General features: G+C 50.8%; 10 protein-coding genes across 10 annotated transcripts; 4 read left to right on the top strand and 6 right to left on the bottom strand.

The window, feature by feature from the left end:
• Positions 1-1,683: 1,683 nt before the first annotated feature.
• Positions 1,684-3,718, bottom strand: N7473_012482 (uncharacterized protein; the record flags this gene model as incomplete). The annotated part of the gene is made up of 5 exons (XM_057158421.1): positions 1,684-2,613; positions 2,669-2,950; positions 3,022-3,374; positions 3,428-3,597; positions 3,648-3,718. 5 exons carry the CDS (start codon positions 3,716-3,718, stop codon positions 1,684-1,686), a joined length of 1,806 nt encoding a protein of 601 aa, XP_057002375.1.
• A 154-nt stretch (positions 3,719-3,872) lies between these two features.
• Positions 3,873-5,171, bottom strand: N7473_012481 (uncharacterized protein; the record flags this gene model as incomplete). The annotated part of the gene is made up of 2 exons (XM_057158420.1): positions 3,873-5,005; positions 5,087-5,171. 2 exons carry the CDS (start codon positions 5,169-5,171, stop codon positions 3,873-3,875), a joined length of 1,218 nt encoding a protein of 405 aa, XP_057002374.1.
• A 199-nt stretch (positions 5,172-5,370) lies between these two features.
• On the top strand, positions 5,371-5,885 carry N7473_012480 (putative small nuclear ribonucleoprotein SmG; the record flags this gene model as incomplete). The annotated part of the gene is made up of 4 exons (XM_057158419.1): positions 5,371-5,400; positions 5,469-5,540; positions 5,696-5,770; positions 5,826-5,885. 4 exons carry the CDS (start codon positions 5,371-5,373, stop codon positions 5,883-5,885), a joined length of 237 nt encoding a protein of 78 aa, XP_057002373.1.
• A 484-nt stretch (positions 5,886-6,369) lies between these two features.
• On the bottom strand, positions 6,370-10,174 carry N7473_012479 (transcription initiation factor TFIID subunit TAF2; the record flags this gene model as incomplete). The annotated part of the gene is made up of 2 exons (XM_057158418.1): positions 6,370-7,461; positions 7,517-10,174. 2 exons carry the CDS (start codon positions 10,172-10,174, stop codon positions 6,370-6,372), a joined length of 3,750 nt encoding a protein of 1,249 aa, XP_057002372.1.
• A 635-nt stretch (positions 10,175-10,809) lies between these two features.
• On the top strand, positions 10,810-12,439 carry N7473_012478 (uncharacterized protein; the record flags this gene model as incomplete). The annotated part of the gene is made up of 6 exons (XM_057158417.1): positions 10,810-10,837; positions 10,915-11,018; positions 11,090-11,215; positions 11,272-11,315; positions 11,370-11,447; positions 11,500-12,439. 6 exons carry the CDS (start codon positions 10,810-10,812, stop codon positions 12,437-12,439), a joined length of 1,320 nt encoding a protein of 439 aa, XP_057002371.1.
• A 396-nt stretch (positions 12,440-12,835) lies between these two features.
• Positions 12,836-14,131, bottom strand: N7473_012477 (metal-dependent hydrolase family protein; the record flags this gene model as incomplete). Its single annotated transcript, XM_057158416.1, has 1 exon — positions 12,836-14,131. One exon carries the CDS (start codon positions 14,129-14,131, stop codon positions 12,836-12,838), a length of 1,296 nt encoding a protein of 431 aa, XP_057002370.1.
• Positions 14,132-14,825: 694 nt separating this feature from the next.
• Positions 14,826-16,466, top strand: N7473_012476 (uncharacterized protein; the record flags this gene model as incomplete). Its single annotated transcript, XM_057158415.1, has 2 exons — positions 14,826-16,021; positions 16,076-16,466. The coding sequence occupies 2 exons, from the start codon at positions 14,826-14,828 to the stop codon at positions 16,464-16,466; spliced, it is 1,587 nt and encodes a 528-aa protein (XP_057002369.1).
• A 41-nt stretch (positions 16,467-16,507) lies between these two features.
• On the bottom strand, positions 16,508-18,319 carry N7473_012475 (sugar porter family MFS transporter). The gene is made up of 3 exons (XM_057158414.1): positions 18,223-18,319; positions 17,715-18,164; positions 16,508-17,644 (listed from the first exon to the last, which is right to left on the bottom strand). Exons 1-3 carry the CDS (start codon positions 18,266-18,268, stop codon positions 16,710-16,712), a joined length of 1,431 nt encoding a protein of 476 aa, XP_057002368.1. The 5' UTR covers positions 18,269-18,319; the 3' UTR covers positions 16,508-16,709.
• Positions 18,320-19,046: 727 nt separating this feature from the next.
• N7473_012474 (alpha-L-rhamnosidase) lies at positions 19,047-21,800 on the bottom strand (the record flags this gene model as incomplete). Its single annotated transcript, XM_057158413.1, has 1 exon — positions 19,047-21,800. One exon carries the CDS (start codon positions 21,798-21,800, stop codon positions 19,047-19,049), a length of 2,754 nt encoding a protein of 917 aa, XP_057002367.1.
• An 887-nt stretch (positions 21,801-22,687) lies between these two features.
• N7473_012473 (uncharacterized protein) lies at positions 22,688-23,872 on the top strand (the record flags this gene model as incomplete). The annotated part of the gene is made up of 1 exon (XM_057158412.1): positions 22,688-23,872. The coding sequence occupies one exon, from the start codon at positions 22,688-22,690 to the stop codon at positions 23,870-23,872; it is 1,185 nt and encodes a 394-aa protein (XP_057002366.1).
• Between the last annotated feature and the right edge of the window lie 1,007 nt (positions 23,873-24,879).

Below are 24,879 nucleotides of genomic sequence, written 5' to 3'. Positions count from 1 at the left end.
TGACAATGTCCCCTCCTGCACGGAGAGCCGCATAGGGCTCGCTAGAGAGGCTCTCCGCCACCCGATCCAATCAGAAACAGGAAGATTGACCCAATCGGGGTCATCTATCAAAAACATTGAAGATAGGGGCAATCCGACCTCTAATCTCAAACCTGGTCCCCCACATGATATTTTGAAGCCGGAAGTGACCTGTCTATTCCGGGGATGCGATTTACCGAATAGGCGAAAAGGCGGGTTTTATTTACCCAAAAGACCTAGGTATGTATGCATCAATCAAATGAAAAGAGCCCGGATGATATTCTCACCTTTTATGGCTATGCTATACCTATTTCTTCCGGTGGTGTTCTCGGCAAATCATGCCATAAGTCGACAAGAGGTGAAAGGAATGGCGAAGCTCGACTATGTGACCACACAGATCCCCGGGAGACCTACTTTGACCCCGGACTAACACATCCCAGCGATTGGCCCTGTTTCAAAGAAGCTTCTTTTGTGAACTTGGGATGGGCTGGGTGGCGTTGGAACCGGCATAATAGAGAACCGGCCCAGGTTGATGCGAACGCCCAACGGCCAAGGTCTATATTCTGCCCAAGGGATGACAGCTCAGCGCGCCGAAGCTCAATGGACATTTTACTTCTAATCCACGGATTAGTTCTGCATCCCTCTTTAAATTTTGAAGTAGGAATATGATTCTCTTCTGTTGTACGTACCGTAACTGACCTACCGCAACTGAGGTGGATCTTGAGATGAGAGTTTCGACCGCATGTGCAGATCAGTAGTGTGTCATTCTTCCTACTTTCCCAATGGCTTGGAGACGCTACGTGTTGTGATTTACCCCCATCCAAAACAAAGCTGGGTTATTTTGCCAAGAGCTCCTCCAGAAATCGGGCAGTAGATAATTTTCAGGATGGTTGGCCAAGGCAGGCGAGAGGAGGAAAGTGGAACGCTTGACATGCGGAGGTAAAATATGGCAAGGCTTCCTCGGAAGATAGACGTAAATTTAGCTTGAATCTGAGATTCAAGGCGATGAGAAGGAGCCGCCACTAAAATTAAAGCATTGTGTCCGGTTTCCAGGTTGAGGTGGGAGCACATCCAATCTATCAGGTCGATCTGAGACCACTTCAAGTTTACGGTAACACAGACCCATGATAAAGGTTGTGGAGAAAGGAGGTCTGATGCAAAACTACAGGCTTTTGCCTCTCAGGTTTCTTAGCTCTAGGGCTTGCTGCATACCCTGCATCATATACTGACCCTCCTATGGTCTGTAAAGATGGGCCGTTATGGATAGCTAGCCAGCCAATTATTTCAGAGCCTAAGCTCAGCGAGCTTTTCTCCCTACTGGAGTTCGGTACATAAATCACCATCTATTTCAATAGGACAATATGACAAGACAGTAGAGCTCAACCCATCTTTTCAATCTTTGTTCAAGGACCATCTAACTCATTCCCTCTCGCTGTTAATACAAGACGTTTCTACAGTAAACCCGTAGGTCACATCTTAGGAAACACATACAAAATACCCAGAGTCAAATGAGATGAATAGCATCATCGGACAACTATGGGGAAGGATAATGAACCGGGCTAGCCCCGCATGGGCCCAGCTCTCCAGCGTGTTGACAGCTCTCCCTCTCCGTCATCATCCGCGAGACAGACTCGCCTGGACCTGTCTTTCCAGCAGGAATCGGCTCTATTTCCACCATCCCCGGTGCAGATGCACGACACTCAAGTTCGGTGCTGCTTCTCCCGTTCCGTCGGCCCGCTGCATCTCTCCGGGATGCGAAATGGTCCAAAAGTCGGTCAGCCAGGAGCACTTGAGCCAATCAGATTTCATATCAAACAACAGACAAGGGGAATGAAACTGACCACATAGAAGCGTCAAAGTGAATGCATAAAGAATGATGGGCGAAGTCATGAACGAATAAGCCAATGGAAAGTGGCTGGCGAATGAGACAAGACTGGCGAGCGATGTTGCGAGGACTATGCGCACAGTCGTCGAAATGTTCCGATGGAAATGGATTTCATGACGGCGACAGAGCACTTGAAAAGCGGCAAGGAGGCCCATGGAAATACTGGCCACCACGAAGAAATAGATATACACGAAGGCTAAGAGTTTCATGTACATCTCAAGCAGTTGTTGGTTGGTGAGCAGATTGATGTCGGCCTTTTTACCAGGTAAAATATCCATGCTCGAGAAAAGGGCCGCTGTGACGTTGCCTGTGAGATCATTGAACAAGTCTGCGGTGTACTCATAGTCCAAGGTTTCACGATTTGGACACAGAGGCTGTAGGGCCAGAGATTCCAGGAGACTCGAAATCGAGGCCCATTCTTGCGAAGCCCCTTTGCTGAACGGGATCTCCATATCGTCGATCGTGCTTCGAATCAGCGCCACCGCCCTGTCGGTGCTAGGACGTGGTGGTTCGCACACAAATAGAAGCGTCTCTCCCAGATACTTCAGTTTCAATGTTACATCTAGAGTCAACGCCAGAATCTGTGACCCTTCAAGAAGCAGAATGAGCACCACGTGAAACGGGAAGTGTAACTGAGCCCAAAGCTGCTGCTTGAACTTCCTGAGCTGGCCACGAGGCGAGACGTCGAAGTAAACCTGCCAGATAACATACTATCTCCAGTCAGCCATCAGCCAACGAAGACCACACACACGATGTAAACCTCACCACATTCGTTGTCACTCCCAAAATGTGAACAAACGACCATTTGGTCCATCCACCGGGCCGTACAGTCTTGTTGACAATACGAGTGATAGCAATGACACCCTCTCCGATGATGATCAGCGTAAGCAGGCCCATTCGGGTATTGAGGTGGGTATCTTTGAACCCAAGATCCGGGTACATCAAGGATAGCCCCGTAACCGTCCACATTTCAACACCAAAAAGAACAAACCAAACGGTCCAGATCCGAGCACGAAACCCATAGCTGCCGGAAAATGCAAGATACATCTGCCGAATGAATGAGTATGTTGATCAAATTTCCAAAGTGTGTGTCATAAAAGGGGTACGAGGATACATACCACGATATAAAAGACTGTTGTCACCCAAAAAACAAGGGCCGTATAAGCAACGCCCCTAGCTGCATGTTTCATGGAGGAGCGAAGGAAGAAAACGTTGACTGTGTACTGGATGGCTAATAGCGCGCGACTCCCGGCCAAGATTAGGGTGAGAGATTGGAATGCCCATGCATTCTCCTCACGAACGGTCGTGCTGAATCTCGACCCCGCTGATGCAAAGCCAACCATCGCGCCAAGCTGAATCGCCTTGCATGACCGCTCAAAGACAGAGTCTCGGGCAAATCGGACATCGAAGAGAGTGACTTGTAGCCAAGTAAACCAGATAACAGCAAGGAATCCGATGTATGCACACAAAGCTGAGAATCAATCAGCATCTGTCTCGAGCGAGCACTGAACTCCCAGAACGTACCATTGACGTTATTGATATGATGGGTAGCGGTAAATGTCGAGAGGTTGGCCACAAAAAATAGGTCAAAGAAGAGTTCGATTGGCGTGGCGTCCGAGTGTCGGTAAAAATGGTGGCCATCTTCCGCTTGATTGATTGGGCTAGCAATCCAAGGCAAGCCGCGATATTGTGTGCTGCATGAATGTCAGTGTCCCACTCGTCGGTAAGCAGGGAGATAACTTACGGTGCATGCTTCTCCAGATCCGAGACCCTATAAGACTGACGGAAAATGGAAAGGAATCGAGGCGGTGCCATATTGGATAAGAAATTGATTTCTTAAAGAAGACAAGTAAAGAACATGGGGTATCAAAGGACTAGCACTGACTCCGCAAGAGAAAGATACAGAAGAATTTTCAAGAAAAAAGGTCATGATTAAACACCACACACACCACACGGAAGGCACGAAGCATCATGGCTCTTCCGAGCTAGAGTCGGACACTGCCATGGGAGCACCGATGCTTTCTAGGCCACGCTTCACCATCGCACCTTCTGATGCATCAGCGGCAGGGTCAATGCCCGCTTCTTTCTTGAGTCGCTCATAGTTATCACCCGCTTCTTTTATCAAAGCTTGGATTTCTACCTCCCGCATAGCGATCTCTTCCTTTTCCTTACGCAGATCTTCCATTCGGCTGATCATCTGCGTTTTGGACGTCTCCATCGTTGCAAGAGTTGTGCGCAGTCTTTCGAGGCTGCTGGCTAACTTGGGCAATGAAGTCATCTTTGGAGGCGTGCGAGGCCTGTCAATGCCACCAGCTCGGCCGCTACCTATGGCTGCTTTCGTCTGAGCAGCCTCATATGCCGCCTTCTCTTCAATGTCCGAGTCCTCATCATCGGAGAGTGTTTCAGCATCTTCGATGAGCTCGCGCATCGCATCGCGTTGCTTGCGCTGTTGTTCCCGCTCTGCTTTCCGACCGAGAGAGATTTTACCATCTTCCACGTATTCATCGAACCCTTCAGCAAAGTCCTCATCATCGCGAACCAGCCTTGTGTCCACCTCTTTTTCTGGTAGCTTTTCGCCTCGTGCGATCGCGTCCCAATCGTCATCACTGCCAATATTATCCTCAAGAGAAATGAAATCGTCCTCTTTGCCGGAGCCGTGTTCCAATGCTAGCCGTGCGCGCCGGGCCTTCTTTTCGCGAATTTCCGCTTCACTGGGAATGGCAGATGATCCCGAAACGACCATTACTTCTCCAAATTTGGCGGCCACGTCAATCGACCTGTCCTTCTCATCATCCGTGCTGGCTTTTGGGGTGGAGGGTGTCGAATTCTGAAGCTCTTTCAAATATTCGCGGCTATAGCTGGGCCGATCTCGATCGTGACCCACTCGGGCGGAGAGTGTGTCGAGTCCTCCTGACGGTGTCAAGTTGCGTTGAAATGCGCTTCTTTCCATGGCTTTGCGACCCAGGCCATGTCGTTTTGGGAGAACAACCTCGCTTTCCCGGTCCCCATCGTCGGTCATGGAAGTTTCTTCGGCGCCAAACGAGAGATTCAACTTGGATTTGGGTTTGGCCTTTGACTTGACTGGCCGTTTGACAATAGGTTCTGTACACCTGCTAGTTAGCATTTTGGTCCCGAGTAAGGTTGTGCTTCACAGGGCATTCAATTTAGGCAATTTAGACATACCTGGTGCAATACCACTATCCTCCTCCTCTGAGTCATCACCACCGACCTTGCGGGGCTTTCTGCGATTTGCAAACTTCGAGCTCATTGCGCCTGTGCTGTGAAGGAGTGGAAAGTAAAAGAGAAGATATCCCCCACTGTCTGGCGGAAAGGCGAAAGTTGAAGCAAGCTGCCTGAGCTCTTATCGCTCCTATCGGGAACATCCTTTCTCCGGACCCCCAAACCTCCAGAGCAACCGCGATCTTCGAACTCTGCCGAACCGCATAACAGACATCAGCTTGCCCAAGATGCCTCAAGCACAGCCAGAATTGAAGAAGGTAAGTCGCTGGAATCCGAGTCGCCTTGTCTCTCGAACGATATCCGCTAACCAATTTGCGCTTCGCAGTACATGGAGAAGCGGGTCTTCTGCCAACTGAACGGCAACCGCAAAGTCATTGGTATCCTCCGTGGCTACGATGTACGTTCGATCCCCCATTTCATACCCCGTGTCCGAGTCGCAGCGACCCATGTGGCGAATTTCCTCTGTGACCTGGGCAAATTCGGCCCTGGCGAGGCGGCTCACAATGCGCATATGAGATATTGGCAACGGCAGGGCTAACTTCATCTTCGCAGGTCTTCATGAACATTGTCCTTGATGAGGCTTTCGAGGAAAAGGCCGGTGGTGAGAAGGTTTCTATTGGCATGGTGGTATGTGTCAAGTCATTCAGTCCCTTCGGGCATTTGCTAACAGCCTCTCCTACAGGTCATCCGCGGAAACTCGGTGGTCATGCTGGAGGCCCTCGAGCGGATTAACGACAAATAAGCGCATCGCAACAAGCACAATCTACGATCCTGATTTTTCGCAAAAACAACCCACGCGGCTTGGACTGGTGGCTGCGCAAGAGAGAGACCATAATGATACTGGGAGTTTCTGGGCCGGTTGATCATACGGGAACAATCAAAACCTTTTCTGCTTCTTTTTCTACTGATATGCTGAGGCGTCCCTTGGGAACTTGATGCCTGCGAGTGCCTATGAGACAAGGGTCTTCACGATAGAGGGGCTGGCTATTCCAGCGAGATATCTTAGCTTAGCTACCATGAGGACATGTCCGAAATACAAATAAGGTCAAAGGCACAACTGAAGTGGTATTATTTTTGAAATGGTATGCATCGCCCATCGCGCCAGAAGCCATGCTTAGGAGTTCCGTTCTTCCCCCATAACCAACAGACAAAAAGGGCCCACAGAGGAAATAAGAGGTCGAGGTAGAATACATAGTAGGTAAGTGTAAATGGGGAGAAAGAGGGGATCATTTCTTTTGCCCAAACTTGAGCTTCAGCTTGAGCCCACCGCCACTTGCTGGTGTGGAGGGAGTGGCCGAGATTGGTGTACTTGTGGCGGCGTGGGGTACGCTGGCCGGGACGGAGATCTTTGGGAAAGCTGATGGAGTGGATGGAGTGCTGGGGGTGGCGCTCGTCTTGGATTGCTTGAAAGTGATACGCGGAGCAGGGGGCTGCATGCTTTGCTCCTCGCGCTTGCGTTTGGCACTGTCCTTGGACGGTCCAAGACTGGTGCGGACTTGGGTGGATCTGTAGAACCGAAGCTGACCGTGGCCCATGTGCTGGACTTTCCAGAATCGGGGGTATTTTAACCTTGCGATTTTGGATGTCACGGGGTCAAATAGAATGCTGCACACGTCGGTGAGCTCAGAGAGCTCGTGCACTCCGATGGCGGTGGAGTTACACGCAGCCCACATGCAATCACGCAGCGATGCCTCTGTGGACATCTCCCTCTTCAGAGCTTCAATAGCTCCAGGCACCGTTTGTCGGCGTGCAAGATCGGCTTGGCGGACCTCAGTTGTCGATTCCTGCTCGATGATCAGGCCGCCAGTCTGGGCCGGTTCGGCCTGTGCAGGTCGGCCGAATGCGACCTTTGCCAATGCCCGCCCGAAGAGCCGTTGGCAGTGATGACGAACATAGGCCGAGGAGTCACTCGTCATTGTAAAGATGAGCCACCGGAAAAGATCATTATTTTGGGCAATGTCAAGATCAACAAGACATTCAAACGCCTGAATGCGAAGGAGGTCATAAGTTCCAGAACGGGTGTATGGAACGAAGCGCATCAGATCAACTTCCAGAACGTTGGCCTGCATCAGTTGCACCTGGCATTGCAAGGCTGCGCGAGCGTAGAGGTTCTGGAAAGAGCTGGACCATTCGTCCATACGGCGATAACGATCGAACTCGGCGATTGCATCCTTTTCCAGCTGTTCCTCGGCCTGAGCTTCGATGACACGTTCCATATCGAAATGAGACAACTCATCCTCGGGTCGGGGTTCGGTTCTCCCTAGCATTGCATGACAGAGCGAGCGCATCAGAGAAGCTACGTAAAAGTTGTCCGAATACTACAATAATAGTGGATTAGTAACAGCATGGAAAGACAGCAACGATTTGCCTTACCTCGTTATTCGAATTGTCGTTGAACTTGAGCTTGTCGAATAGAAAACGCTTGACCCGCAGAGGGGTCTTGCCACTGTTGTCACGTACTTGCGAAATCGCATCGGGGATCACCTGTTGAAGAATGTAGGCCGCCCGGTCGGAAAAGTCATTCGAGCGTGTCATCGGGGATCCGGGTAAGCAAAAAAGCTCCTGGAATGCCGTTTCCAGATGATGCAATCCGATCCATTCCACCTCATCCTTGGCGTGTTTGATGAGTGCCTTTGCTGCGGTGACGCGAATCCCGTGGAAGTATCGGCTGTCCATGAGTGTGCGTGTGAAAATGGTTGAAATCAGAGGATGCTCTCGCTGGGCCGCCATGTACTGAAGAGACTCGAGTTGGGCAACGACGTCTCGGTCTTGCTGAAGCTGCGACAGATACATGTAACCTGGCATACCGAGAGACAATCTGCAAATCCACTCGAAATCTGCATCCATGCGAATCCACTCATACGACTCTTGCCCCATTCGTTCTTCGTCTTCTTTGGTCCAGTCAGCCAGCCGCCAGGCCTGTGTCTCCTCTTCTGTTTGTAGAACATCACCAAGACAGTACAAGAGGACATCTTCTTGCGTCTCGGCGTCCCCAGAGGCCACTGCACGCTCCCGTTGCTTCTTGTTCCGCTTGAGTCGCTTGTACTTGGTGTTGTATGGAATATCGAATTTTGTGACACCTTCTTTGATCTCGACAATGTGCTCATATGGCGTACCATCAGCCTCGTGGATTCGAATGGTCATTGATCCGGTGAAAACGGGCTGAATCGGCCCAGCATAGACATGTCGAATCTCTTCCTTGACGTCGCGCAGGAAGGCATCCTTTTCAAGGTCCCGGGCGGCTGTTTGCTCAGACTGAACCTGTCTGATCATCATTTCAACTACCAGCTTCTTTTTGTTGAACCGTTGCGTGGCTTGAAACCTTGGGCATCCCGCACCATACACCCACTGTTGGAAGAAGACATCCAACTTTGCATGACCAAATCGTTCACATAACCTTTGAAACATGGGCGACGTTACTGCACCATTAGGAATGTCACCCATGCGTGAGTTGAGGAAAAGCCGAGAGATAATGCGAGACATTGTAGCCTTTCCACTGGCCTTGGTCAACCGACGGTCAAGAATAAATAACACCAAGGGTGCCTTCAGCGCAATGAATCGATATTCTGATGGGTCAATTTTCAAAAAATTGCCCATATCGTAGATCGAAGGGCGCTCGTAGTCCAAATCGCATATTCTGTCTGATGTCTGCTTGAGTCGATAACGATATTCGTTGGTACCGCACAACTTCTTCATGAATGTATCGGTCACAAACCATGCAACACCAACAGTAACCCATGTGTCCGCGGGCTCATTAGGAATGATGTTAATACCACTCCATTGGCATGCCAGAGCATGTACAAGAGCACGTGTTGAGTCGTACATAGGGTCGATGATGTCAGCGGGGAAGAGAAGATGGCTACTGCAGATTGTCATTCCTGCGGTGGGCAAGGTGTCTGTGGCGACATCGTCCACAAAGCACATTTTGTAGCTGGAGAAAGGGTATGAACCATAGGACAATGAGAAGAAATCGATCGCTTGGGCCATAGGAAAGCCGGTGTTTTGCACTTCATCAGCTCTACCGGGAAGACAGAATGCATGCACTGGAATCGCATTCTGTCCCAACTGTTCATCCTGATCACTCTCGCGGAAGTCTGCAAGGTTGACATACTCAAAGGGTCCAACCGCAAAGCCAATCTGCTGGGCAGAAAGAGGGGTGTAGCACGCGAATGATACTGTCTTCCTGGTCGAGTCTTTAGGATCAGTGATATCGTCTGTCAACTCACCGGAGCACACGACAGACATGTCCAATGCCCCATCATCGGCGGAAATGTATCGGTTCTGGACCTTTGAGCGAGAGCTGGAGCTGGTGATCTTCCGCTCAAAGACATCGCCCAGCGATGCAGGGCACGAGATTGAGATCTCCCAGGCACAGCGCGACGACGGGTCATCCACGCAAGGGAACAGCGGGCATCCAACACTTGACTCTGGTGAGTTTGTAGTAAATGCATGCGGATACCGACGATCTCCGCTATCGACGCCAACGAACTGCAGTCCATCCCGAACGCGATCAATGACGAATTCAATATGGACGACAATGGCCGAAAACTGAGGTAGATCACTTTGCGGTGCTTTGCTGTCCGACGGTCCATCGACATCTTCCCCAGCACCTTGCAAGGCGATGCGCTCTCGTGCCTCCGCGGATCGCGAGTCCAACTCTCTGATATGCACACTCTTTGGGATCGGGATCTCCAACTGGGGGTCTAGCGGTGTTTTCAGAAGACCATCGATTTTCTGGGTGAGGCGCTCATGGTACTGGGTCCCGTACAGATGAAGATTTTCATAGGGATCGGTGTATTTCAATGTCGTCGCTTTCCCGTTAACTGTGAGGCGCTTGATTTCACCCTGGCGAAAGTTCAAGTGAATCGTTCGAAGGTCCACGCGGCTTGGATAGAGGGTGATCTCGGTGCTTCCTTTCAGACTTTTGTTCACAAAGTCAATCTCTAGCTCCACCTTCTGTTGGCCAACACTGAAATCGCGTCTGAACAGCGGCGCCGCCGGCACCGCGGGCACCTCGACGACGCCTGGCATCCTGAAAGATCCTCACTGTCGAGCTGCGCAAAGGGCGCTGTGAGGACCACCAAACCTCATGTCCATCCAACGTCAGCACGAGATTGTAGCCGACGAGAAAACGGGTAGGTAGGGGCGGCGATGACGTGAAGAGATGCTATGCGCGCGAGTGAGCTCTGGGCGGACCAGATCAACAATGGGAGGAACCCCTTAGCGGGGGCCGGAACGGAGTCAGGTTGGGGTCCGGCAGCGTAGAGGTCGTGGAAAGTCGCGACTGCAAGGTTTCAGGGTCTGAAACAAGCACGGAAAAAGGTGGACACGAGCGCAACTGGGCGAAGCAGGCGATCTGCGGTGGCCGAGTTAACTTCGGCGGTGGAGCATCCTAGCCTCGCGTTCCATTTGCGGAGGACGGCACGTGATTTACGGGCTGAAAATCCCTCTTTTTGAGACATTCCATCAACTTGTCTTCTCTTAACTATCTTTGGGTTACAGCACATTTTTTTTTTTTTCGCATGTCATAGCCAGCACTGTGACGGTCTTTCTGTCATATTCTCTGTTTTGGGCACGCCTGCCCTCTTGCCGCGGTGTCAATATACTTTCCAACCCCGCTTCAAGGACCCTAAGAGAGCTCACGCGACGCGGTGCCAACTCTCACGATGAGCGCAATTTGGCGGATGGTCCAAGGTGAGTTAATATTGCAGACGATGCGTCGATTTGGTCTCACATTACACCTTACTGACCTGTCATGTTCGCGTTCGCAGAGACCCAAGATTCGCTCTCCGACGATGCCTTGATGCCCCTGAAGTCATACAAGTACTCCAGCATTGACAAATCCTTCATTTCGAATTATATTCTCAGGCACTACGTACGGAAATCCCTCGTGTCCAAATCGCCTCGTTCGGACTATAATAACTGACTTGTTGAATCAAATTGCAGTGGAATGCCTTCGTCGAACTTCTGCCCATGTGGATCGCCCCCAACATGGTGACCCTTCTCGGTTTCATGTTTATTGTCTTCAATGTGTTCCTGATCGAAATTTTCATGCCCGATATGATCGGACCGGTAGGGCTTCACGAATCCCGAGAATCCGAGCCCCCGCTAACTAAGTCATGGTGCAGGGTCCTTGGTGGTTGTACTTTAGTTTCGCCATTGGCGTGTGGATGTGAGTACAGATCTATGGCCTCGGCCCCAGCAACTCAAAACTGACCAGGTACAGGTATTCGACCTTGGACAATGTCGACGGTAAACAGGCACGGAGAACTGGAACTTCCAGCGGGCTGGGAGAGTTGTTTGAGTTCGTACCGCCCTCGGCCTACCCGTGGAAATCTTGCTAACGGAATACACAGTCACGGCATTGATTCGCTGAACTGCACCCTGGCCAGTCTGTTGGAGACTGCTGCCATGGGCTTTGGTGCTTCCCACCTTGGTGCATACACTGCGCTAGTGCCCTGTCTCGCGATGTACTTCTCGACCTGGGAGACTTTCCACACCCACACTTTGTACCTCGGCTATTTCAATGGCCCGACTGAAGGTCTCCTCATTGCCATTAGCATCATGCTTGCCTCTGGCATCTGGGGACCTGAGATTTGGTCGCGCCCCATCACTGACCTCATTGATATCCCGCAGCTTTTCGGTAACAACTCCGTCAAGGATCTCTGGGTTCCAATCCTGCTTGGTGGTTTCTTCCTGGCTCACCTCCCCGGCTGTGTTCTCAATGTCTATGCCGCACGCAAGAAGCAGGGGCTGCCCTTCACTCCTCTGCTGAAGGAGTGGGTTCCTATGATCGCGTTCAGCTTGTGCACCGTCGCCTGGCTGTTCTCCCCCTACTCCTGCCTCCTGACCGAGAACCATCTGGTTCTGTTCTGCTGGACTATCTCTTTCGTGTTCGGCCGTATGACTACCATGATTATTCTGGCCCACCTGCTGCGCCAGCCCTTCCCCTACTGGACTGTCCTGCAGGCCCCTCTCGTCTTTGGTGCTGTCTTGGCCAACTTGCCCCGCATTGGCCTACCAGCTCTGAGCCACTCTCTGGAGGTTTGGTATCTGCGTCTGTACTTCCTCTTCGCCTTGGTAGTGTACATGCACTGGGCTGTCCTGGTCATCAACCGCATCACTACCTTCCTCGGCATCAACTGTCTTACTATCCGCCAGGACAAGTCTGTTGCTCGGGAGCGCGCTTACCGTGAGTTTGGTGACTCCGGTCTGCCACTGGCTGGCAGCTCCCGTAGCTCCCGCAGCTCTCGCCATTCCATTGATTCCGAAGACGATGGCTTGAAGAACCACTAAATTTTGTTCTTGGTTTTTCTCCTCTCTCATCTACAGACAAGGGAGTTCAGGCGTAGAACTGATTGGACAAAATCCCCCTACCGTTCACCTGCGATGCATTGCTCAGCGCCATGCTTCGGATGACACATTTGTCTGTACAGTCCATCTTGTAATTACGACAACATACGGCCCCGCATGATTCCGAGTCTTCCTTTTACTTGGCGGCGCCAACTCATAGCTTGTATTAATAGTTTCATCCCAGATTGTTCATCGGTTACAATGGTGGGCTTCTTACCTTGCACATGTATATACTTATGCGAATCAAAATTTCTGTGCTTTTTTATTCGAGTTCTTCCATTTTCAGACGTGTGTGCAATTAACTATATCTTACTCAAATCCTTCCTGTCTTGAGGCAGGTCATGCGTCCACCTTCAGCTTCTCCCAACGGGATGTCATAACTCTTCCATCCTTCACCACACCGAGAATACTCTGCTCATTCCGATCCAAAATTGTGATATCTTCCAACGGGTTGGCGTTCAAAATCAGCAAGTCTGCCGCAAAGCCTTCACGGATCTGACCAAGTCGATCTTCTTGCATGAGCAGGCGAGCGGCATTAATAGTCGCACTCTGCAGGATCTGAATTGGAGTCAGAACCTTGCTACGGACAGAGAACTCCTTGCTTTGGGCGAAATGCATCGGTCCGAGCAGATCAGTGCCGAAGCAGACAGTGACGCCAGCGTCAACGGCCATTTTCATCGCTCGTAGTCCCTTCTCGAGGACTTCATCGTTCTTGGCCGCACCGTCCTGTGGCAGGAAGTTCATCTGCTTGGACATGACGTGGGCAATGAGTGTGGGCGTCAGGAAAGCCTTCTTCTCCGCCATCAACTGCGCCGTCTCCAAATCGATGAGGTTGCCGTGTTCGATGCCGCGAACACCCAGCTTGATGGCTTGCTGAATGGCTTGGGGCGTATAGCTGTGGGAAGTCACATAGGTGCCAGCATTTTGAGCGACGGTGACTATGGCCTTGATCTCTTCATCGGAAAATTGGACATGGTCGATGCGGTCGGTAGGGCTTGCAACACCACCTCCGCCCATAATCTTGATGAAGTCCGCACCCTTTCGGAGCTCGTCGCGGGCAAATTTGTAGCACTCGGCCGGCCCGTCGACAATCCTGCTAATGCCGGAAATTGAGCCACCGCAGCAGAGTTGATCTTCGTGCGAACTGCGCATATCTCCGTGGCCTCCAGTCTGGGAGAGCGCAAAGCCAGCCATGAAAAGTCGAGGACCTGGAACAACGCCTTCCTCAATGGCCTCCTTCATGGCGAGACTCGCACCGCCACAGTCTCGGATTGAGGTAAATCCACGCTCGAGCATGGTCTTGAGGACGTGTGGCTGGCGGAGAAGACTGATTCGCTCGGTCATATCCTTGTATGCTCGCAGGTCTGCTTCCCCAGGACACACGGCAATATGGACGTGCGAATCGATCAGTCCCGGGCATAAATACTTTCCACTGAGATCGATGATGTCCTCTGAGCCCTCCTTGGCTGTCTCGGAGCCAGTGGTGTCGATCTGGACGATTTTCCCTCCGGACGTCCTGACGGTGGCATTGTGGATCAATTGTCCTTCGACGGGGTCGATGATAGTTGCGTTCACGAAGACTAGAGTCTTCGGAGGTTGCAACTTCCAAGGCTTGATGATTCGAGAAAGATCCATTTTGCCTTAATTGATGTTGTGCAAAGTGCTGATGCGGGATACCGACGATGGACGAGCAGATATATTTCCCTGGGTTCCCCTCAATTATTTAAATCAGGCCCGGTATCACCAGACTGCTTTGAAAGATTTGACCTCGGTTCAACAAGTGGACACGTACGACTCACCAAATTCTCCTTATCAAGAATCAACTCGCCTACTTTGGCGAGATGCAACATTCGAAAGAACATTCAATGCCTTTGCGATCCAGGCGAGCAACGGAGACGATTCTTGTTGCCGATTGAGCCAATCAGCGATCGCTGTGTACCAAGTCCACCAGGGGCAGAGTCTCTCCGATTGGCCGCTTCGGCAACCAAGTGGACGCGAGCCTCCACAGACACGCTAGACTCCTACTTCTCCTTCGATTCTCCCCGCGTTTTCTACCATAACGATGAGGCAAACTGTTGAGACGCGTGACAGGGTATCGGAAGAAATGGCGAACAATAATGCTATAACACGTTCTCATTTCTCATTGGATTATACCTAAACTACCCCATACCCCAACCCATGTGGTTCGTTCTTTGTGGCGCAGACTTTATGATAAAGAGAATCCGCCTCTCAGACATAAATACAAAGAGTTTTTCTTCTACTGCCTACTGAGTTGCGACTTATTACCTTTGTCCTATATTGCCATCATTTGCATCCATTACACACCAAGATGGACGCATCAGAGCATTCGAGGACAGATCAGGACAGGACCCCGATTCCCGACATCTCGCACGTTCCTGACCACACTCAATCCCCGACGGAGAATGCCCCCTTGTTTCAAGAAATCCAACGATACCCCAAAATAGTGGCCTACTCGTTTGGCCTAGCCCTCGCATTCCTTCTCACCGGCTATGACACAGTAATTCTCGGAACCATCACCGCCGTCCCGTACTTCAAAAAAGAATTTGGCGAACGATACAATGGCAGCTACATCATCCCGTCAGCATGGCTATCCGTATGGAGCGCAATAGCACCCATTGGTTCCATGGCCGGTGCAGCCGCAGCAGGCTGGATGCAGGACCGCATTGGACGTCGCTGGTCCCTGGCTTGGAGCTGTGTAATCTGCGCAGTGGGCATCGCGATTGCATTCTGCTCTTACTTACCCACGGCAATGGACTCTCGTCGGAGTGCCTTCCTTGTTGGAAGATTGATTCAGGGATGGGGAGTTGGTGGTGCTATGGCTGGTGCTCAGACGTATTTGTCGGAGACGGTCCCGACGAGTCTGCGTGGCTCTGCAATGGCTCTTTCGCCGACTTTTATGTTGTTGGGAGAACTCATTGGGGCCACCGTGATTTTTGCTTGTGAGAAGAAGACCTCGATGGCTGCGTATCTCCTGCCATTCGGTACGCAGTGGATCTTCACCCTGCTACCATTCATTTTGGCGATTGTTCTTCCTGAGAGTCCGTCATACTTGATCCGGAAGGGGGAGTATGATCAAGCTCACACTGCGATGAAGTCCTTGCACGGCTCCCATGTTGATGTTACGCCGCTCCTGGCCCAGTTGCGTGTCTCAATTGCACATGAGCAGCAACTGTCCAATGAACTCTCGTACCTTGACTGCTTCAAGGGAATCAACCTTCGCAGGACTGCAATTGTGTCATTTGCGTTCATGGTGCCTAGTCTGTTTGGTGTGCCGCTTCTGGCCAGTGCTAGCTATTTCATGCAGGTGGTTGGTATGTCTTCGAGTACCAGCATCATTGTTCTCATCTTGGGTATTGTGCTAGGTCTCTTGGGAAACGGAGTTGGTGTCTGGCTTATGAGTCGCTTCGGAAGGCGACGCCCGATGCTTATCACGCTCGCAATCACAACCGCCTTGTGGACGAGTATGGGAATTGCTGGCTGTTGGGCTGGTATCACCGTTGTCTGGTGAGTACAACTCTGCATATTCTAGTGTTCTTTACTAACTCCAATAATATCTAGGTACACCGCAGCTTGTATGATGGCAGTAGTCGTGGTTTGCGGAATGGGCGCGTGGCCAGCATCTTTCGCAGTGGCTGGTGAAGCATCCAACCTCCGTCTCCGTGCTAAGACACAGGGTGTAGGCGTGCTGTGCTACATGCTGTCCAATGTCGTCTTCAACCTTGTGCTCCCTTATATCTACAATCCGGATGCAGGTGATCTCAAGGGAAAGACTGGATTTGTCTATGGCGGACTGTGCCTATTCGCCTTTGTTGTGACTTGGTTGACTGTTCCTGAGATGAAGGGCCGCACCGCTCTGGAGATTGATACCATGTTTGAGAGCAATCTTCCTTGTCGCCAGTTCAAGAACTGGTCTGCTGACATTGTCGACCCGAAAGCGGGCGCTGTATAATTGCATGGGAAGGGATGTAGATATTTAGACACATCTTTGTAATTCCATTTGTCACGTCCATAATACATTATTATTCCTTAGATGAGCAATAAAGCCCACTTGTCATTAGATATTCAGACTATATACTGAACTGCTTCTGCCCACTATCACTTGCCCAGCACACAGCCTCCATAACACCACTAAGATGACTAAATCACAACTCATCCCTTCAAGGATGACGGCTCCAACGTTTCACCCGCGAACCTATTGCACATGCTCAACAAGAGTAGTCTCCTGCTTCTCGACACTGCTGGGAGGAACATTGGCATCTCCGAAAAGCACATCCATCTGCTCAAGAGTCTTGCCCTTAGTCTCCGGGAAGAAGAAGAAGTAGCAGAATCCGGCAATGATGTTGAACACGAAGAAGACGTAGAAGTAGCGGAAACCGATGTTGGTCAGAGCAGTAGGCGAGAACTGAGCGAAAACTAAGTTAATGGTCCAGTTGGTGAACGTCGTGATCGAGTTACCCTGGTTACGAATATCAACAGGGAAGATCTCCGCAGGGTACACCCAGGAGATGATGCCGATGAAGGTGTAGAAGAAGCTGAAGACGAAGTTCATGGCGACCATGGCACGGAGTTGGTTGGTGTTGGTATCATCATAGTGCTGGGACATGGCGGCGTTGCAGACGAGGGCAAGAGCCATACCGGCAGAACCGATGATGAGAGGCTTGATGCGGCCGACACGTTCCAGGGCCCACAGGCCACCAGTGCAGTAGACGATAGACAAAGCACCAGAAATACCGATGATCATGAGAGTGGTCTGAGTGTCGAAACCCAGGGAGGCGTAGATGCGAGTTCCGTAGTAGTTGATAACGTTGATTCCGGAAAGAGGACCAAAAGCCTGGACGGCACAGCCTAGAATCAGACGACGGCGCCAAGTAGGCTTGGTCAGGATCGAGGACCAAGTGATCTTGATGGAGGCACGCTCCGCCTCGATAGTGTCACGGATCTCCTGGAACTCGAGCTCGATATATTGATCCTTCTCGGGAGTTCCATCGCCGTGGAGTCTTTGGAGAGTAGCGAGGGCCTCGTCATGGCGGTCCTTCTCCATCAACCAGCGAGGGGACTCGTTCAGGAACCACACACCACAGGCCAAGATGACACCCGGGATGCACTGGAATGCGAGAGGAAATCGCCCTAGAAGGGAAAAAAAGGGCCTATTAATACACAAGAAGGCCTCCTTCGCCAGCTGATGGGGGTTTCTTACATTGGAAGGGGGAGTTGACGAAGTTGCACCCGTATCCCAGCCACTGAGCCACGAGATATCCCCAGCTCAGCATCCACTGCAGCAGACCGGACATCATACCACGCGAAGAAGCTTCAGCCATCTCTCCACTGTACATGGGAACAACACTTGTGAGCATTCCAACTGCAACACCAGCGATGAATCGACCGACGATTAGCATCGCCATGTTAACCGCACCGGCCTGAAGAGCACAGCCAAAGATCGAGATACAAGCTCCCGCAAACACACTGAGCTTTCGGCCCAGACGATCACCAGTGTAGACATTGATAATTGTGCCCAGGATGGCACCACCTTGGAAAGCAGAGACGACACCGCCAGTAGTGTTGTCGCTGGGGTTAGAGAAGTACTTGATGAACTCGGGCTGGCCGATGGTACTGGTGATGATACCACTGTCATAACCAAAGAGGAAACCTAAGGTGATTAATATGTTAGCATATAATATAATAGTAATTCCAAAATAGAGTCTTACCTCCAATGGCCAAGAAAACGGCCGACAACAAAGTAGTGAACTTCATGGTGACTGGGACTCGAAGTACCGAAGTTGAACCGGATATGGGATGAAAAATTTCACCCAGACTGTCTCCCCATGGGGCACCTTATATACTCCACACGAGCGATGACTCCAGACCCCAGCACCAGCGGGGACAACAGAAGCGAGACAGCTAAAGTTTCGCCTTCCCCATTCTATCGAATCGTTTCCGGTGTCGTTGGGTGGACAGGGCTCGGGCAAGTAACGGAATTCCCGACACAACGGCATGGAGCTAAATCATGACAAGGTTTGGAGAATCTTACTCCACTTTTCTCGGTGTAGATCAATCCCGACTGAAAACTCGAGCCTTTTTGTCTTGCATTTTCGAGGGCACCCGATGTAGGAGTTGGCACCAGCCCTGCTGAGGGGGGCCAATTAGTCAATCAGTCAATCAGGTCCGTCGCGTTAAGCCACCGACTATTGACCAATTAAACGAACGGGTGTCCCTCCCCCACCCCCACCAGTCACCCATCGGGTGCGATTGCCGAAGCGAAGCGAAGGGAGAAGGTTGGGGAGAGAATAATGTCGTGCCATGGGGAGTTAACTTCGGGGAAGACCGGTGTAGAATGTTTTGATTTTCCGATGGCTACGCGCAAACCGCCGAGATCGCATCTATGGACTGGGAATATGGGTCCTTAGTCTTTACTGTTAGACGGACATCTAAAATTTTGGACGAAAAAATAATGTGCTGAACATGCATTCTATAGGACCTCTAAGAACTATACTAAGATCTATAATATTCAGTGAAGTCACTGGTTTTCCTATCAAGACGACTGAATCACAATCTTGTAATTTCCATGATCAACCTTCAAATCTTCACCACCCAACAATATCTTCGCACTACCTTCTCGAGTGACTTCAACCTCTTTTACGTTTACGGGAATTTTGACAGTGGCGGAGGTTCCAAACGGAACGCGAAGGTCCAAAGTCACAATTCGCTTAGCATCGCGCTGGAATTTCACTTCAATCAATCCATACGGACTGTCCACGGAGCCCTCGACGAAATCAAACTCGGCTTCGTAAGGAGGATCGATCTCAAAGGTACGATAGGCATTAGCCACGGGCTTCAACCCTAGAACAGCAGCGTAGAACCATTCATAGATTGTGCCGAGCATGTCGTGACACTTGCTGCGGCACTCATCCTGCCAGAACTCCAAGAGTGTGGTTTCCCCGCGGCGAAGGAAGCGCATGTATGAAGGATGCTCTTCCTGCCGGGCCATTTGAAGTACGAGGTCAGGCCGCTTAGCATCCGCGAGAGTGTTCCACAGGAAACGCAGACCGATTTCGCCAGCGCGGATTCTCCCGTCGGAGCAATCGTCCACGAAAGCAGCCATGACATCCTTGTTGTGTTCAGCGGGGACTAGACCAAACTGCAAAGCCATAGCTTGGCCGATGGCAGTGCGATCGCGTTCGGGGTAGTTATCCAATGATGTATAATAGGCATATGGACGTGATGAATCATCTGTCACAAGGAGATGCTGATTGTAGACCTTGTAGATCCGGGCGGCCCATTGATTGAACTTCTCTGCCTCGTCCATCTTGCCGAGCTCACGCGCCATCATCTCAACGCACTGGAGACAGCGGTAGTAGATGGCAGTCTCGATGTTGGCCTGGTGATTTCCAAAGGCAATGTCGCGACCCCAATCACCAAGACCATGCTCGATCAATCCGCCACGTCGCTCTTTCGTCTGCATGTATTCCATGTAGCGCACGGCAGCTGGATATACCCTGGAAATTACATGAGTAGAGCCGTAGTATCTTAACAAGATATCAGGCAGGAAGCACAGAGCGCAGCCCCAGGTGATTGTATCATGAAGCGGGCCACACATATAACGGATCTCGGGAGCCATGGTCGGTACAAGGCCGCTGGGCTCTTGGGTGTCCAGGATGTCATCAAGAATCTTGGTGTAGAGTGATTCCATATCGCGGATATATTGTGTTGCCGGCGCCAGTAGATGAGTGACCTCCAGCCAGCCAAATTTTTCAATTTGTGGGCAATCTGTGTGGTAACTGAAGAGATTGCTGTTGAAGGTCCAATAGCAAGCGTTGAGAAGTGAATTGCAATCCTCTTTGTCTGTCTTCATAGTGCCGAGTCGTCTGGCAGCAGATGAAATATGACGACCCACAACGGAGTGGACGACAGGAAGACCCTTACCTGGTGTCAAGGACACACCCTCAACCTGGATATAGCGAGCACTGGTGAAGCTGAAGTCGGGCTCCCATATCTCAGGCTTTCCAGTACCAGCGAGATAGATTCTGGAGAAGACGCCTGTCTCAAACTCTTTGAACAAGGGGTCAGGCATGAGAACGGTGCCGTCTTCCTTGACTGTCTCAGAGTATCGAACAATGACTTCAGAGCCGGAGGCACCCTCAAGTACCAATTGAACCATAGTCGATGCATTCTGGCCGAGATCGAAGCACACAACTCCGTCTTCGGGAGTGTAGGTCTTCACAGGCTCGAAGGTTTCATGCAGTACCACTGGTGGTTGTGTCTGGTAGAAGATGTGACCTCTGGGACCAGTCAAGGGCTTAGCTGGACCCCATTCACTATCATCAAACTTTGGTGCATCCCAGTTGTTGGGATACAATCGGCGATCGTGAGTCTCCGAAGCATAGATATTGGCAAGTGTAGTTGCGCTCTTGCGCACTCGCCAAGTTGGATCGGAGATGAGGGTGTCGTGACTTCCATCATCATAGAAGAGATGCAGCTCACAGAAGAAGCAGAGCTCATTTCCATATCGGACGTATGTGTTGTCTTCATACATTGGCCAGAAAAAGCGATCATCGCCCTTGTCACCGGCATAGAATCCATTGCCCACATGGGCACCCAGCGCGTTCTCGCCGGCGCTGAGATGAGAAGTGACATCGTAGGATGTAAATTGAACTCTCCGGTGGTAGTTGGTCCAGCCAGGATCCAGACGGTGATTTGATGCAGGTTGGCCATTGACGCTCATATTAAAATGTCCCAAGCCTGAAGCAAAGAGGATAGCCCGGGTTGGCTGCTTTGCTAGCTGGAACGACTTCCGAAGATAGATAGGCTTATCGCCTCCGTCACCAATCCAGACAGCCTTCCATCGGCTGGCCTCATCTTCGAACCATGTACGGAAAATGAGACTAGAGTGAGGCATGTATGTTTGGTTCATACTGTAAGGAGGCAGCAGGCGAGAACGAGGATAGCCCGTGAAGAAATGTTGGACGGGGCCATAGTGCACTTGTTGCGCATTATCCCAGACTCTGACCTGCCAGAAATAGCTGGAGATAGACTTAAAGCCACCATTAGGCTTGCAAAAGACGTTGCGCTGCTCATTGCTCTCCACGCGTCCAGAGTCCCATGCAAGGGTTGAAACATCTGGCTCGGCTACTTCAAGGAGCTTAGATTCTGTTGCCAGCACGATACGGTAGGCAGATTGAACGGAATTTTCGACGCTGCTCTTCAGCGCCCAGTAGAACCGTAGCTCATCGGCATCGATGCCAAGAACCTCATGGAATCCATGAATGCCACAGCGTAGAAACTCCATCGTGGACAGGGATACACCTTGAACACGAATCTCAAATTGTAATTTGACAGAGCTCGACTCAGAGACGTGTAAGTGAAAGACCCGGGCTCAAGCCTCAAATTACCAAAAGGACCGATTCACGACGAAACAGTCGAGCGACTTCGGCACATCCGCAAAAGTGGAGCTTCGGGCGATTTGAGCCCGAATCTTCGCTTTGCCGACAAAATTGCGGCAAGCGGGGTGAGCGGTGACTGACCAATCGGCGCTCGAGAACGCCGCTAGCGTCCTTTTCGACGAACTTTGACTAAAACTGTAACAGGAAGCCTCGGGCGATTGGCCCAGTCCCCCGGCATACCCCGGGTTCTTAACGAAAAGTCGGGCATGGCCATGCGGGTGACCTCGTGCATTTGCCGTTGTCTCGTTCCGATGATATCCCCGCAATTTCCCCATACTCACGTTGCATGTCGTGGTTTGCATCGACTCTGCCTAGCTGGTAGCGGTAAACGGAAGGACCACATCCCGTGAAATTGGTTGTGGATGGCAAACTTTACAAAGCTGTCAACGACTCAACAGATGACAGGCGGGTGATTTCTAATGTCTCCCCCCGGGAAAGTCATTTAGGGATTCAATAAGTTCGCTAGTATTCACTTGGCCAGGGGAATTCCGATAGAGTTTCAGCTACCGAGCAGTATGATGGCGTAAACATTAGCAACTACACGTCTGTCCATTCTCGGGTAGACACTCATTATGTCAATTCCTGTTCCAGACTGAAGCCAAGTCAAACTATACTATATAACCACTAACTGGCGCCCTTAGATCAGAACAGACTTGTAAAATCCTCGTTTGATATACTGGGAATCACCTCTCCACCTCTCTTACCTAGTAATTGGATTTTCGATTCGGTCACCATGCACTGGAGATCCACCTTTCTCATCTCTTGCATTGGCATCGGGGGAGCCTTGACTGCCCCGGCCCCCCAGTCACAGAACACCAAGTACGTCGACTGGAAGAAATTCAAAGCATATGGTGCCAACCTTGGCGGCTGGCTCGTCCAGGAGTCTACCATTGACACGATTTGGTGGGATGCCTACTCTGGAGGAGCTGCTGATGAGTGGGGTCTCTGCGAGAACCTCGGCTCACAATGTGGCCGAGTACTGGAGAAGCGCTACGCTACATGGATCACCACATCCGACATCGATGATGCCGCCAGTGCTGGTGTGACTCTATTGCGTATCCCGACAACGTATGCAGCTTGGATCAAATATCCTGGCTCGAAGCTTTACTCTGGCAACCAGAAGGCATATCTAAAGGCCATTACTACCTATGCTATCGAGAAGTACGGTATGCACATCGTTCTCGATGTTCATGGACTTCCTGGAGGCATCAACGGGTTGACTATTGGAGAGGCCGACGGTCATTGGAACTGGTTCCACAATGAAACCAACTTTGACTACTCTATGCAAGTCGTCGATGCCGCTATCTCCTTCATTCAAAACTCTGGTCACCCCGAGTCCTTCACATTTGAGCCTATGAACGAGCCTGCCGACAACAAAGACCTTTCTACATTCGGCACCCCGGCTGCTCTCTCCGACTCTGGCGCTGCCTGGGTTCTCAAGTACATTCAAGCCGTGCTGGATCATGTCGCTAAGGTGAACAAGAAGATTCCGGTCATGTTCCAAGGTAGCTTCAAGGGTGAAGAGTTTTGGTCTAGGAACTTCTCTAGCAGCGCCAACCTGGTCTTCGATGTGCACAATTACTATTTCGCTGGTCGCGAAACAACCTCTGCAAATGTGCCATCATATATCTGCACAGATGCCAAGGCAACTCCTGGTGATGGGAAGTTCCCTACCTTCGTCGGAGAGTGGTCTATTCAAGCATTGTACAACAACAGCTTTGCGCTGCGCGAGCGCAACCTCAATGTGGGACTTGCGGCATTCCACGAGTACTCCCATGGTAGTGCTTACTGGACCTGGAAATTCTCGGGCAATGCCACAGTGGATGGGCAAGGCACACAGGCGGATTACTGGAACTACAAGGGTTTTGTTGACAGGAGCTATGTTCATCCGCAGTCTAGCGACCTGGACTACTGCTGATTGTAAAGAGTGCCACTTGCAACGGCTTACACAGTTGCTACAGAGCGGACTTTGTATAGATATGGGACGTGATTATTTTTTGAAGTGCAAAATTTGCTGAGCCAACCATGTGAAGTAACAAGATATTCGCTCCTTTTACTCTTTGTATCAGTTGTTCGATTTATTTTTGAGAACATTTTCTGGATATTTATTTCCATATAACCGAGTACATTGGGGGGATAAAATCAATGTACAAGGTCTATAGCGAAGCAATCGAAGAGCAGATCAAACTAGGCTTTCCTAGCAACATAATATAGGCTAGAAGAAGACAAGGTCGCAATGCTGTGAGGCAGCAAGGTGGTATCATGAAACTCTACTAGTGAAGATATAAGAAATTCCTTCGCTAACGATAATACTAAACTTTGAGAGAGCTATGGCTACGGAACCTGATTCTCCTCGACGGATCAAAGGTCGAGACCATCTTCGGCTACTGCACGTCTGAGGAGGCTGGCTTGGAGGAGTTGTACTTGGACCATTTGCTGGAACCAGTAGTGACTGCTAGTGGCACGTATAGCTACCGTCGGTTAGTCTACTTTACCGGGGAACCTAATCATGAGCCTAAGCTCCGGCGCAAGGACCTCCCACACCGCGGTAGCAACACGGTAGACAGGATAGGTGCAGCGCAGATCAGGCGGCCTATTCCGTACTTCTCAGTCTCTGTCCCATTGAGAGAAAGGGGTAGTAGGCTTGCCTTTTCTCCGAACATCAGGGCTCCCTATCATCTGTGTCTTTACGGGCAGCGGGATTATGGACCCCCATGAGTCGGGACGGTGATGTGGCATGTGTATGTGCAACTTAGGAAGTCGATTGTTTTGATAGAGCACTCCAGGGCAGTATTAATCTCGGCCAAGGTTACCAGATTCTGGCGACCAGAATATGGGATATTTCTCGGTGGTGTGCTATGGACGTTTGGAAGTGGACATAGATGTACAAAGTCAGCGCCATGGGAAGAGTCTTCCTCTTCAAAA

The sequence above is a fragment of the Penicillium subrubescens genome (assembly GCF_028828155.1).
Source record: "Penicillium subrubescens strain IBT 31985 chromosome Unknown utg000011l_segment0_segment0, whole genome shotgun sequence".
Classification (NCBI taxonomy): domain Eukaryota; kingdom Fungi; phylum Ascomycota; class Eurotiomycetes; order Eurotiales; family Aspergillaceae; genus Penicillium; species Penicillium subrubescens.
The sequence above is the reverse complement of the archived record's forward strand: the minus strand, read 5'-3'. Positions and strand labels throughout refer to the sequence as shown.

Coding starts and splice junctions, on each gene's coding strand:
- N7473_012475 (XM_057158414.1), bottom strand. CDS start 18,268: ATGAAGTTCACTACTTTGTTGTCGGCCGTTTTCTTGGCCATTGGAG. Junction 18,165..18,222: donor CGTTTTCTTGGCCATTGGAG/GTAAGACTCTAT, acceptor TAATCACCTTAG/GTTTCCTCTTTGGTTATGAC. Junction 17,645..17,714: donor CGTCAACTCCCCCTTCCAAT/GTAAGAAACCCC, acceptor TTTCCCTTCTAG/GGCGATTTCCTCTCGCATTC.